At 39.7% G+C, this 13,960-nt stretch overlaps 1 protein-coding gene across 1 annotated transcript in view; it reads right to left on the reverse strand.

Annotated features, from left to right (window-relative positions):
• Window positions 1-3,007: 3,007 nt before the first annotated feature.
• The window catches only part of fbxw4 (F-box and WD repeat domain containing 4), a 28,835-nt gene continuing 17,882 nt past the window's right edge, over window positions 3,008-13,960 (reverse strand). Inside the window, 3 exon segments of the mRNA XM_079472891.1 lie at window positions 3,008-4,410; window positions 4,502-4,643; window positions 8,863-9,003. Of these exon segments, the coding sequence (XP_079329017.1) occupies window positions 4,291-4,410; window positions 4,502-4,643; window positions 8,863-9,003 (403 nt within the window). The 3' untranslated portion in view covers window positions 3,008-4,290.

The raw sequence follows: 13,960 nt of genomic DNA on the forward strand, positions 1-13,960 counted from the left end.
GCTAATCCTCTTAATCTGCCTTTTCTCCCGTGCTGTGCCAAAGGGGGAGAGGTACCCAGCACAAGTAATCCTATCGAAAAGACAATAGGATTAGACCCCAGCTCTTGGAGTGACAATCAGATATCTACTGACTGATTTGCAAAGTAGGGTCGAGTTTCTTCAAATTAGCTTTTTTTCTCCTCTAGGGAAAGGGTGCCTTTCATTAACTGCTGGTGGGATTCCTTTAGGAGAGATGCTGGAGGTCCGCATGAAAGGCATGTATTCTTCGGTTCTGGCATACAGATGAGTGACAGGTCCTGGGCTTCTCCCACAGCAGAAGTGGAGAGGTGGGGAAGCACCGTTGACTTGGGCTACCCGTCCGCCCTTTTAGCCTCTTTCAATCCCTTTATGATTCAAGCTTCGAAAGCGTTTGACAGATGGATCTGATTCCGATGCTAAATGGGGATACATGTAGCAAATCAACAAGGGTTTAATGATGAGGAACAATTTGAGATATGCCGCCTGTTTAGAATTTGCGTTACATGTTTTTTATAACATTTAAAGCCCTAATGTTACAGCATTCCAAATTAATGTCTGTGGATTGGGGCAGGGTTAATGTATTTTTACAATTAATTCATATGAAAACCGACCTTTGTATGCATTAAAAACTAAAACGTCTTTCATCATATACTCACCCTCCAAAGACTTTTATCTTCTGTAGAACACAAAAGAAGATATTTTGAAGAATGTTGGTAACCATTTCTCATAATACCTTATTTTGTGTTCCATATAAGGAGTCATATAAAGCTTTTAAACAGCATGGATATGTCCTCCTTGTGACCTTTAGATGGCACTGTTGGTGTAAAATTACCCCAGAGCCCAGAGATGTGTGGGTTGAAGCCTATTCTTGGGTGTGTGATCAGCCACCGTGACACCTGATATTTAACCGCAAGCTAATGCAGCTTGAGAAAAGCATCGTCCTGTAGGAAACAAGGGTCACCTGCACTTAAGGAAGTCCTTAGTTCCATTCAAGTCCAGTGAACTTGGCCAAGCAAAACACAGCCTAACTTTTAACTTCATCTAGCGTTACGTTTGAAATCCAGTCAGTAAATAAAGCAAACAGTTGAGGATTGTCATGCAAGAGGATAATGAATGAAATACACCAAAGCATTTAATTCTCATTTGAATAAAAGTCACTCATCTCAAGCTGACCAACCTCAAAAATCAGACATTGTGTTTATTTCTAAACATGTTCTGTTAAGCATGAGAAAGCACAAGCTCCCACCCTTCTAAAGTCTAAGGTAACATGACGGATACTGTTTCACCTGCTAAACACTTTGCTCTCCCAGTTAAATAGTTCGGCTTCCCACTATTCATCCAACATCTGCCAGGAGAATCACAGTATAATTGAGGCTTTAAAAAGGCATGCCAGATGCATCATTACAGCCTTTAACCTGTCTCTCAAAATCTAAATTTATGAAGCCTTTTTTTTCTCTGAACAGCGTTGAGATGCTGGAGCATGTGTCCAGCGTGAGAGTAGATGCTGTACGAACAAACAAAACGACTGGACCTATGCATTACAACAAAATAGATCATAATGCTTTCAGAAACGTTGACAGTGGTTTCTTGTGAGGGCTCCTTGTCATCCAGATGTTTCTTTTGAGATAAAAGCTGGAATGTGCTCTGATGGTGTAAACATATTTGTTGTGTAATACTGGTAGAAAACATAAACCTTCGAGCACAAAAAGTAACAGAACAGATTGATTTTACAGCGATTTGTGCAGGTGCGAAGCGTGTAAAGTGGTGTAATCCCTTGTCCCTTTTTTATATACCAGCATTTCCGAATTTGTGCTGCATGCGCAGACAAGTGTGAAGATCAGAGAGAACAAAAGGCTGGAATTAATAATCACGTTACGGCAGACGTGACATCGGTTGATCTTGAGAACAATGTTTGTGTGTGTTCTTTTGTGTCACTGTAGGTTCGAAAAATGTAATCCTCAAATCCTCTTTCCATAAGGTGCCTCCAACCCCTCCTCACGTCCTCTGAAGGTCTTCATTACCTTTGTAAGAAACTGTGAGCTTGTGGTTCACCCACAATTCCCAAAGGGTCTTTTGTTAATGACCTTGTGAAGAGACAGACAGACATGCTAGCTAGACAAACAGACGATGAGTGTAAACCGTCTAATTAGAATCAGTAAAATAATTGAGAGTTTTAGTCACGTTAAGCCAGAGTCTAAAACTGACTGCTTTCTTTTTAGGAATATCCATAATGTCATCTTCAATATGACTGAGTGCCCATTTTCACACTGAGCTCTAAACCTATGGATTATTATTTATTAAACTGACCACGTCTTTGAGTCCCGGGAGGCCATATTTCCTGCATGATTGTACAATATCTGCACGGAGGTGTAGGCATTGCTTTTATCCTCAATGACAAGATCAGCTAATGGATTGTGCCACATTGCATATGATCTAATTATTCCATGATCGACTATAAATCACATCCACCCAATGTTAATCCTGGCTTTATAGAATCTCAGAATAGAATGTACAGAACAATTGCCAACTGTTCTGTGCATCGCCTATATATGTTGCAAGAGTTGTAAGCTCTGCAAAATGTGTATTGTAGCTGGTCATGTGTCACAAGTTTCATTAATGCTGGTTAATTGTTATCAGGTCCATATAGTTTCTGAAGATTTTCTTTCTGAGAATTTTCTATATATACAGTGGCCAAAAAAGAGACCATTTCAAAATGAGTTTTTCTGATTTAAAAATTTACTATTTATAGCTATGTGTTTAGGTAAAATGATAATATTTGTTTCCTTCTGTGAACTACTAACAATATTCCTCCCAATGTTTTAAAATATTGTTTCTATTTGCAGAAAAAACTGTGGAGAAACCGATCAAAATAACTAAATGTATTCAGTATCTCAAATACTGAAAAGAAAACAAATTAATATTCACGTTTAAGCAGTACAACAATAATATTTGTACATGTATTTAGGATTTTTTATTATTATATTTTTATGTGTCAAGGTATCACAGAGGAATCCCAAAGGAAACAAGAGGGTTAACGGGACAATGTCATTGCAGTGGCATCCTGCAACTGAGTCAAATCCAAGGAGGCTTTAACATCAGAAGCATGAGGTATTTGTTTTGTGATGGCATAGATTAACTGTGTCAGTGCAGGCCTCCACCAGCTATGGATGGTCCTGCACTAAGCTACTGCTCTGCTGTGAGTCGAAGAAGAAGGGGAAAACAGAGGCATGTGGCTGTGTTCTTTGGGGTTATTCTGTTCTTGTCCTGCAGATGTCTGTTCCTGCACAAACCCAGCAGCCACCCATAGCTTTTAAGACTTAACCTTTGACCTCAGATTTCTCACTTTACGGTGTATAACACTAGTTAAAAACACTTAGTGGGTCACCAAATGTCTTTCTTGCCTCTTTAGGAACACCAGCGAGAGATTATTAAAACACATGTAACGAAACAGTTATGATTGTTTAGTTTTGGTGATGTTCTCACATACAACAGGTTTTTAAGTTACACATTTATGCATTTCGAAGATACTTTAATCCAAAGTGAACATTTATCTGTATGTGTGAGCCTTGGGAATCAAACCCCAAGACATTTACGCTGCTACTGCAATGTTCTATCGACTGTAGCACAAAAGATTCATTAAGTTTAAAATAAAGTTAAGAAATTTTATGTAGATGAACAGTGATGTGACAGCTACGACTGGAAAGCACTGGAGCACACATGATCCAGTGCGCAGCCCACCAACAACGTTAGGAAGCAGTATGAATAGCTACTGGCGACAAACAACATGGCCACTGGGTGACCTCCAGTGATAAAATCCCTGTATGTGTGAACAGGGCATTACTGAGGTGTCACCGAATCATTTGAAGCGTAACTGACTAAGAAGTTCAGAGCATACACGGTCGTACCAAAAAACCCAAAATACAAAGACAGCGAAACACATTTATTTGTCTCCCTGTTGGAAAAATAGACTTTGTTACAATCTATCTGTTATAATAAGATCTGTGGTTCAACATAAATCCCATTAGTGGCCGCTGGCAGATCTGAGCAGTGTTTATTTAAGACATCCCAGAGGTCGCTGGCAATGTGTTAAGTCCGTTAAGACTTGGGCCACAGAAGGTCGTGAACCCTGCACACTCACAAGAGCCAAGCCACAGCGCAAGCTAGAAGGAAGTATCCACCAGGAGAAGACTGTATTATTAGCTGCCCCAATCATTTAAAAGGCAAGAAGAATGTTTCCTCATAACAGGCCAATTCTTAAGTAACAGTGCATGGTTACTTTACAGTTCGAAAGTCAAGTGAATAGAGGACGGAGGCCACAGCAGCGTACAGGTGAGTGGTATTGAAACACAGACTGTAAATTGGGCTGCTGGTGGTGGGTGCCAACTGGAACATCTGCCAACCAAATATTGCAAATATTAATTTTAAAACAGTAACAAAAAAACATAAAAATTGAATAAAAAAGTGCCAAAACATTCACTGTTACCTGTAGACAGCGGGTTTGCCGTTTATCCCAAAGCCGCACTACTCCATAATATGATGAGCCACTGGCAATCATGTGGTTCTTGTCTGTCTTTATACAGTAAAGGGCACTGTCGTGAGGCTCCTCCCACTCCATCACACACTTCCTGTTTAAAGGGAAATTAAATGACTAAATTGAAGAGTTTGTTTTCATTAAAATATATATAGGATATATGTATAAATATATATATATATATATATAGGAGCAGTATGCAGGGTTCGCAACCTGTGTGTGGGAAAGGTAACGCATTATTGTCGCGTTAACAAATTAATGCCCACAATTATTTTATCATGCATTTAAGGTCGAAACACTACGACAGCATTTCTAGCAATAGATCATCCCAAAAATTACACACTGGACCCAGCCATGCGCTTATCCATGTGCCCTAGCCCCATAAAGACGTAATATGTGCAGGCGTAAGAAGCTTTAATGCTACAAATGATAAAGCGCAAGTAAATCAAAAGTCTGCAGAATACAAAAAATTCCCTGGCTAAGGTACAAAACAGCAACGATAACTAATTGTGTTGCATATATTGTATGCAGTGTGAGGCTAATGCAGAAAACATGTTTGAACATGCGTGCAGAGAGAGTCAGAGCGCAAACTACTAAACAGAGTTCTCTTTCATGTCTTCTACTCTGAAACGGACAAATAAACACAAACTTACGTCAAAATTAATTTGTCATCATTTACTCACATTCGAGTTGTTCCAAATGTGTATACATTTCTTTGTTCTGATGAACACAGAGACATATATTTGGAATAATGCTTTTAGCCAAACAGATCTCAACACCCATTGATTACCATAGTAGGAAATAACAATAGATGTCAAAAGTACCCCAGAACTGTTTGCTGTCCTATATTCTTCAAAATGTCTTCTTTTGTGTTATGACAGAAAAATGTATTATGATTAACAAGAAATATTTAAAGTTAAAATTGTGAATGCTACTATGTAAAGGAAATACTGTTGTAAAAAAGCACATTATTTGTTTAAAGTGTTTGAAAACCAAATCTTATTGCACATTTGTTTATATGGCAGTACTTTAAAAATAAAAGTGCACAATACATTACTTTCGAATTCATTGTTGAATATTACGCAAAAAAATTTGATTAATCGCGATCCTGAGCAAAACATTAATTTGTACTTGATTACTTGGTGGAGAAACCCTTGTTGGAAAGCACAGAGGTCAGAGATTTCTGATAGTTGGTCACCAGGTTTGCACGTGTGTCAGGATACATTTTAGTCCACTCCTCTGTAAATCTTTAAGGTTTTTTGGCCTTCGCTCAGCAAATTGGAGTTTTAGCATTTTCTATAGGACTAGGGTCTAGAGACTGTCTAGGGCATTTAATGTGCTTCTCCTTAAGCCACTCTTTGGTTGTCTTGGCAATATGTTTTGGGTCTTTGTCATGTTAGAGGCACATTCACGACCCATCTTCAGTGATCTAGTTAAGGGGAGGAGGTTCTCGTCCAAGATTTTACGGAACATTGGTCCGTCCCTCAGCCCCTCAATGCAGTGAAGTCATCCTGTACCCGTAGCAGAGAAAAAGCCCTAAAGCATAATGTTTCCATTACTGCGCTTCTCTGTAGGGATGGTGTTCTTGGGTTCATAGTCAGCATTTCCCTCCAAAAACAGGAGTCCATTTTGGTCTCAGCACTTTCTCCAACCCTTTTCTGGATCATTTCGATGTTCATTGTCAAACTTCAGACGAGCCAGGCGGGCCTTCTTGGGCAGGAGGACCTTGTCGTTGCTTCAGGATTTCAATCTATTGTGGCATAGCGTGTTACCAATTGTTTGCTTGCTAACTGTGGTCCCAACTGTCTTGAAATCGATAATAAGCCTCCTCCGTGTAGTTCTGGGCTGATCTTTAACCTTTCTCATGATCATCTTTACCCCATTGGGGAATTCTTGCAGGGAGCTCCAGACCAAGAACAATTGATAGTTATTTTGTATTTCTTCTATTTCCAAATAATCTCCCACCAAGCTTCTGTCTATAGCATCTTGTCCCTGAAATTCTTTGAAACCTATTTGGTCTTCACCATGGTGGTGGAGAGGTTGAAATGGAAGATATAGATTCTGTTGGCAGGCATCTTTTATATACATAACAAGTTGACTAAGGATTACTTTCTTAAAGTGACAGGACTAATCTGTGGTCCATATATGCACATAACCAATCTGTGGAGTCGAATTCTTGCTGGTTGGTAGGGAATCAAATACTTATTTCAGTGACTGAAACGCAAATCAATTTACAACATTGATATAATATTTGGTTGATATTTGGTTTCTATCAGTTAAAATAAACCTACCATAAAAATTATAGACCCTTCATTTCTTTGTAAGCAGGCAAACTTACAAAACCAGCTAGGGATCAAATCATTATTTCCCTTATATATACAGTATATATTAGTTAATGAATAAAATTGATTTTGAGTGAACTATTAATGAAATCAACAGGTGACTAATTTAAATGTGAAGTTATTTATCACCGCATCAGAATGCATGTAAAAATCCCATTGAAATATTTTAAATAACCAACTAAAAGAATAATATAATGGGCTTTTGCATATATAGAGATGAAGTAAAGCAAGTGTCAAACTCCAGCTGTCCTAAAGCAAAGGGCTAAAGCCACCATGGCTAGCTTTGCTCACATGGCTGAAAGGCAAGTGTCTTATTTTTAGGAGGGCGGGCCACAAGGGTGAAACCTCATCCCTTGTTTACGGAAAAGGGCTCTCTTGTTTTAGAGCAGGTTGGGAAGAAAAGAGGCAATGATAAGGAAAGTATCTATGCACGTGCTGAGCCAATAGAGATCAATTCTCCATTAATGGTGTGTTGAATAAATCATGGCGAGGGAGTGTGACTGGGTGGCGTGGCAGACAGCAGGGCAGCAGAAGCGTGCCGGAGACGTCTGGATCTTGCTGTGCTTCACATGTGTACACACATATGCACAAACGCAAACAAAAACAATTCAGCCCCTGAATGTAGTTTGCAGACAGCAAACATCACCTGCTTATTTAGACCAGAACAAATAGATACATAGGTAAAACCAGATGATTGTGTGTATTTTGAGACACGTGAAGTCAACCAATAGGAGTGAAGAGTGCAAGCAGGCAAACATCCAATCATTCTTTATCCACTTGTCTTTCATTTTTAAGCCTGATGCTAAGGTAAAACATTACGAAGATACTTGATTTCCAGTAGAATATAACATATTGTCATTGTACTTCCAAAACCTTGGATGTCCAAATTCGCTCTTTTTAAGGAAATGAAAAAAAACTTTGGTTAGATATTTGCTAAACCCAGTGACAAACATAAAGGGTTATTTATATTAATGATTTTTAGCAAAAAAAAGATCACAAAATATTTAGATTTTCTTTTAAAATGGTTGATCATCTCGTTCGAGCTAAACTTAGAGAAGTCAAAGTTAGGGTAAAACTAATAAACTTAAGATATTCTCACACATTTTATTTTTAACTTCTTGCGCATATTTAGGCAGTTTTACTGAAAAACAGGACATTGTGCAGTGCTATAAAATTCAAGCACTTGCTTCCACTTCATCCCAATTAATCTTAAAATTACTTGCACACACTTACCCATGATGTACAGTTTACATTCTAAGTGAATTTAAGTGCCTTCTCTTTACAGTCTTTATGATGACTTTCAGATGACTAACTGCTTTGAATCAAGACGTAGCACATATTAGCCCCTGACTGGTCTTACTGTGAATTATTGATATCTTAAGAGGGGACATTTGCCCCTCCCCAAACTCTCCAGGGCCCTCTTTCAATCACCTCTGATTTGTGTTACTTGACTGCCCCTATGCGATTGTGAGGGTCCCCCTCCCTAAAGCCCTACATAGAGCCCTATTTCACCCCACAAGCAGCTCGCTGATCCTCAGCACCCGCCTCGTTGCCCTGGAGACACGCCACGCCACATCAATATGGCCACCAACCAGCGTGGACCTGGGTGGGTGAGAGTCCTTCTGCAATAGCTTCTCTCTAAGAGGGGGTCCGGGGTCCTTTTCAATCTCTCCAAGGAACAATTGTGTCCACAGACCCAAGAGAAGGCTCAAGACGGGCTCCTTTTTTATCTAAACGGTACTCTATGCACAGGAGGGCTTATTAGATTAACAGAGAACACTAATCTTGGCTCTGTGAGACGCAATGGCTAACTTTATTACTCTCTGTAGACAAGGCCAAATCTGCTGACAGCACAGGTCAATGTAAGCGCTAAGCCTAATTCGCCTTGAATCGTACTGAATCGGTACAGAGTCTATTGTGGGTTCTTGGCCAACAAATCCATCTTTCGGGTTTTCACAAGGAGCTAGTTACCTGGTGCAGACGCGCAAATCCCAGTAGCGGATGAAGGTGTCGTATCCACAGGTGAGGAGCTGAAAGGGAGACTCGTAGACGATATCCAACACACCTGCACCGCGGCGGAACTCTGTACCGAGACACGACACCAGGTGACACCTGGGAAACAGAAACAGAGATAAGAGACGAAGCCTACAGATTATACCTTGTCAACCATCATTGAGGAAGATTAATACATTAATAAAAACACAGACAGGAATTTAACAAGCACCTGAGTGAAAATGACGTACGCTTGCTGCAGGCCTATCATTCCCCAGTCAAAAAGCGACTGGACGACTGGGGAGGTCATGTGCGTCTGAGTGTCGCTTTTATCAAAGTGATTCGATGACAGGCAGACACATAAAACAAGTCGTGTTTACTCGTTCTTGAGATTGGAACGTCTCCAGGCCTCACATCTCTGAGTCAATAGAGATCTAATTTCTAACCAAACGTCTTTCGTTCACCTAATCTCTCATTACCTCTAAATCCCACTATATTCCTTCGTTTCCAACATGCACAGAGTACACAAAGGCTAAATTAAGTCTTAGGACAAGAAGATAATAAGTAAACACATTTGGGTGTTTGAATGGGCCGGTAAAGCAGATTAGTTTGCGGTGAGGTACGTTCCCAGATGTATGCAAGATGAGGAAAGGAGCAGGAGGAGTAGAAGTAGAAGAAAGGGGCATTAGAAAACAGATAGAGGTTGAGAGGGGGTGTCTGGGCCAGCACCACGCTCCTATGATCACAGTCTTAACGGGCCCGCGGTGCCCTCCACCCCCTGTCCACTCCGCAGAGGCCAGATTATTGTAGAATCACAATTTCTTTGTTGCTATTTAATTCCCTCCATGACCGTGACTGTGTGCGACTTGCGGACCTTTGATACCTGGTCCCTAGCAACCATTTAGTGGAGCCCGACGGCCATAGCGACCGCCCCCCACGTTTGAGGTCTCCTGTGAGCTTGTTCACCGAGGGCAGACTGGTAATCCCCAACCTTCGCTCTGGGGGATACAAGGGGGGTCTTTCTTAGACACAGGCTCTTTAAGAGATAGTCCAGCAGAAGCAAAAGGCCAGAACCCTGGCGTGCCTAAAGAAAAACTCTGCTCTACCCCTCAGGCATCTGCATAAAGCAAGAACCCATCATTTACCCCTTGCTGCTAAAATAACACGCTGGCAACAACTTGAACTGATGACAGTGCGGAACAATGGGGACAAACAATTAATTGATGCAAAAAGCATTTGTTTACACAACACAGACCCATGACGGCAATTTGCATCGGATATATTTTTAATTGCTTTAGGAAATTGTGTAAACTCGGGTCGGGCGTCCAGCGTCTGCTTGGTGCCTCTGCAAATGTCAAAGCATGAAGTGAGATAAACAAGCATCGTAAAAGAAGCCCTCACATCTGTGCTTTGATTTTAAAGCCAGTAATAGCACTGTACCAAGTACAACAGCAAACACACGGGATTCTTAAATTGTTAGGTCACAGGTTTTATGTGTCCCATGTTTTTTTCTTCTCTTTTTAGAGATAACCTGTGAAGATTACAGGATGGAGGATAACCATATAATCTTTTAAATTACTGCATCGGCATGGCAGGCGATCTTGTTCCTCTGCGAGAGTCCTGCGTCTGATCTTACAGCGCTGTTTGGGAGACCGTCCCTTGTCGGTCCCACCGTCTGATCACAGCGAAGGGTGAAAAGCTGGTTAGACAAGAGCTTTAGATTGAGTGAAATAAGGTTAGAGGGCGACTAAGGAGAAATTGATCTTCGATTTAAACTCAGAGTACAGGAGTCATTTAGCCGAGTGATTGCACGTGTTTTATTAAGGTCAGAAGGTGAAATGGACATATGAATTAAGACACGAAAGCGCGGTGACATCGCCTCTACTAGAGGAGTGATACATATACAGTGTTCACTCAATGAACAACCTTTGAACACATTCACATTAACTGCAGGCAAAAACGTTACCAATCAAAACTGAAATTCCATAACAATAACTGGGGCCGTATCACGCATTTCTTTTTGCCGCTCAGACACATGTGTATGCTTACAGGTCACTAACACACAAAGTTGGGGGGCCTGTGATATTTGCAATCTGCTAAAGTGATCACAAGAACACTGTGGCCACCAAATAAAGACAGCAAAGCATGACAGAAAATGCTTTATTTTCTATATCCTTCTAAAGCAATCTTCACAACTGACTTCCACCTAATCCTCTTTTGATCCCTGGATATTTTTAAGCTGATGCAAAAAAATGCACTTATTATCACTGGCTGTTCTTGTGTGCATTTTTCTACAAGTTCTACAAGCATAGATTTCTTGTGGACCTGCCAAAAAAAGTGAACAGATGCTTTGAAAACATGAATACATAGGAAAGTAACTAAAATAAATTAACCATCTTGGCTTTACGAGTCCATTCAGCTCCTTTAACATGACTTCAACATAACAAATTTAAGCATTTTTAACTCATTTAAATTAAATCAACTTAATCTCAAGATTTATCCACTCTCAAAACTTACTATTTGCCTTGTACAGCCAAGTTGATTGTAATTAATAATGTATGTCACCAACATTTTTTTACAGTGTAAATTAATATTTTCATATAAAATGTGTCTTTCGAATAGATATGGCACTGCTATAGTAGTTTCCAAAAACAATCAGTTAAAATGAGTAGAGCCTAAGCTCAACAGACCACCAAGTTAATTTTTGTATAAAATAAACAACAACAACAACAACTTTATAACCAATTTAATGGCTAATCTGAGAGTTGCAAATGCAAACGTCCTCCTTGTAATGTTCTGATATTGTTCTCAACTTTTTAAATGCCCATTCTGCCCTATAAAGAATGGCATGTGTTGGTAATGAGTTGTGAGTTATGGTCTCTGGGCCATCAAGAAAAATGGTGGGGCAGGCCTCCCTAACAGGCCTCTGTCTCTGTTCGGCCACACACACACACTTTATGAAAGGGAACTTTAATGAATTGATGGATTTTGTAAAAGGGCAATGCTGAGGACATTTCTTTGGGTGTTAGAATCCCCAGGAAAAGGTCATTTCGAGCTAACGCTCTTGTAAGGTTAAGTGTAGAGGGGTAAACTGGCACAGGGAAGCTATGGGAAACAGTCAGTGCCCTGAAAGGATGTGAGACAGGTACATAAAGAGCCCTGCTGAGGTTTTCAGGGTCTAAAACAAACAGAAATCGCATTGCACTGTCTACTTGTCATCCAATTTAGCCCACAGTCGAAATAACCACCAACAAAGAGGAAAAGAAGAAAAAAAGAATGGTATGGGCCAGGACAATGAAGACTTTTAAATGTCACACGCGTTCCCTTAAAAACAATGAGATTGCAATTTGTATAACACAGCTCTGGGTAGGATCCAGCCATTTAACCCTTTCTTTCAGAGTAAAAATGTGAAGAATTTCTGGACAATTGTGCGATTCTTTGATGGCAAGAGCCTTGTGAAAAGTTTGGGGGTCCTTTGAAAGCACCACTTGTGTGTCCCTGTTTCTTGGAGATCATAGACTTTTTCACCTTAAAGAGGTGAATGACATTAAAGACAGGGAGAGAGAGAGAGAGAGAGAGAGAGAGAGAGAGAGAGAGAGAGAGAGAGAGAGAGAGAGAGAGAGACGAGAGAAGAAGTATGAAGTCTTCATAAACACATTTTAAATGGTAGTTGACATAGAAAAATCCTAAAGCAAACTGGACTAAAACATGTAATTATAGTTTATCCCACAATGAAAATGCTTTTTTGTACTCACACTCATTCCGAACACATTGTTTTTTCTATGGAACAGACATTTTCTTAACTATTTATGTACAGAAAATAAATGACTGCTGATTTACAAAACGTGTACAAAAAAAATCTGTTTCTCATGTGATTATTTGCTGTCTGGAGATGGCCGCTTCCCTTTTCAGTTTGATTATTATCAAGAATATTTTAGGCATTCCTCAAAGCAGTACAGAATACATAATGCTACTAATGTGCTTGCTAACAGTAGTGAAATCTCTATTTCCCTCATACTCAAACTCTTTTTTTTTTCTTCCCTCAAAGCTTCTTAATTAGTTCAGCAAGCAGCTGGTCAGCTGGTTCTTTGAGACATGAGGGTCTGAGTGATCTCGGTCCGTACACGTCCCGTCTATTATATCTCCACCTAGTCAACAGGCACTCCTTAAAATGTGCCCTGATCTTTCAAGAACATGTTAAGAAGATGTCAGCGGCTCTTGCCACTATTTGAAAAGTACTTGAAGTAGCCGGCTAAACAAAAAATCAGAAACTGGAACCTTTTGGGTGCTTAGATCACAGTTGAACCTCCATTATATTTCACTCAACAAATTATTTCGATAGAGAAATGATGCAAGTTATTCTGGAATGAATAACTTACATCAGTTCCTTGTTCAAAAGTTTATATTCAGTAAATCTGTACTTAAATGTACTTATATTTTATTAAGGTAAATCTGAGCACAGTTCGAGGCATTTTTAACTATCATACTAGGAAAAATGACTTAATAAATGTCTGTTAAACACATAATAAGACATTTAGGAAAGCAAACAGTGGTGGCGCTGGGGCACTTTTGACAACCATTGTCATTTTTCCTACTATGGTAGTCAATGGTGGCCAAGAACTGTTTGGTTACAAGCATTCTTCCAAATATCAAATATCCCTGTGTTTATCAGATCAAAGAAATGTATACACCTTTGGAACAACTCGAGGGTGAGTAAATGAAGATGAAATTAATTTTTATTTTTGGGTGATCTGTTCCTTCAAGATTGCTTGTCAAACTAGATTAGACAAATGTAATACTACTTCGGTTCTTTCAATAGGAAATTGAACAGGTCAAAAAATTTCTATCACCGATGTTCACTGGAGAAAGAAACTAGACATTGATTGAAAAGAAAAACCTAATAGGATTTCAAAAAGATCTGTATTGCAATGTTGAAAAGATCTCTTGTGATCAGGGTAAATGTAACCACTTTAATGTGTCTCATGTTTGTGCTGGTTTTCTAAGGGTTATGCTGGTGGCCTGTCTGGGAAATGTTTAAAAGGGAGACGCAAGAACACACACACATACAGAGCAACAT

This window comes from Barbatula barbatula, assembly GCF_947034865.1.
Source record: "Barbatula barbatula genome assembly, chromosome: 14".
NCBI classification, from domain to species: domain Eukaryota; kingdom Metazoa; phylum Chordata; class Actinopteri; order Cypriniformes; family Nemacheilidae; genus Barbatula; species Barbatula barbatula.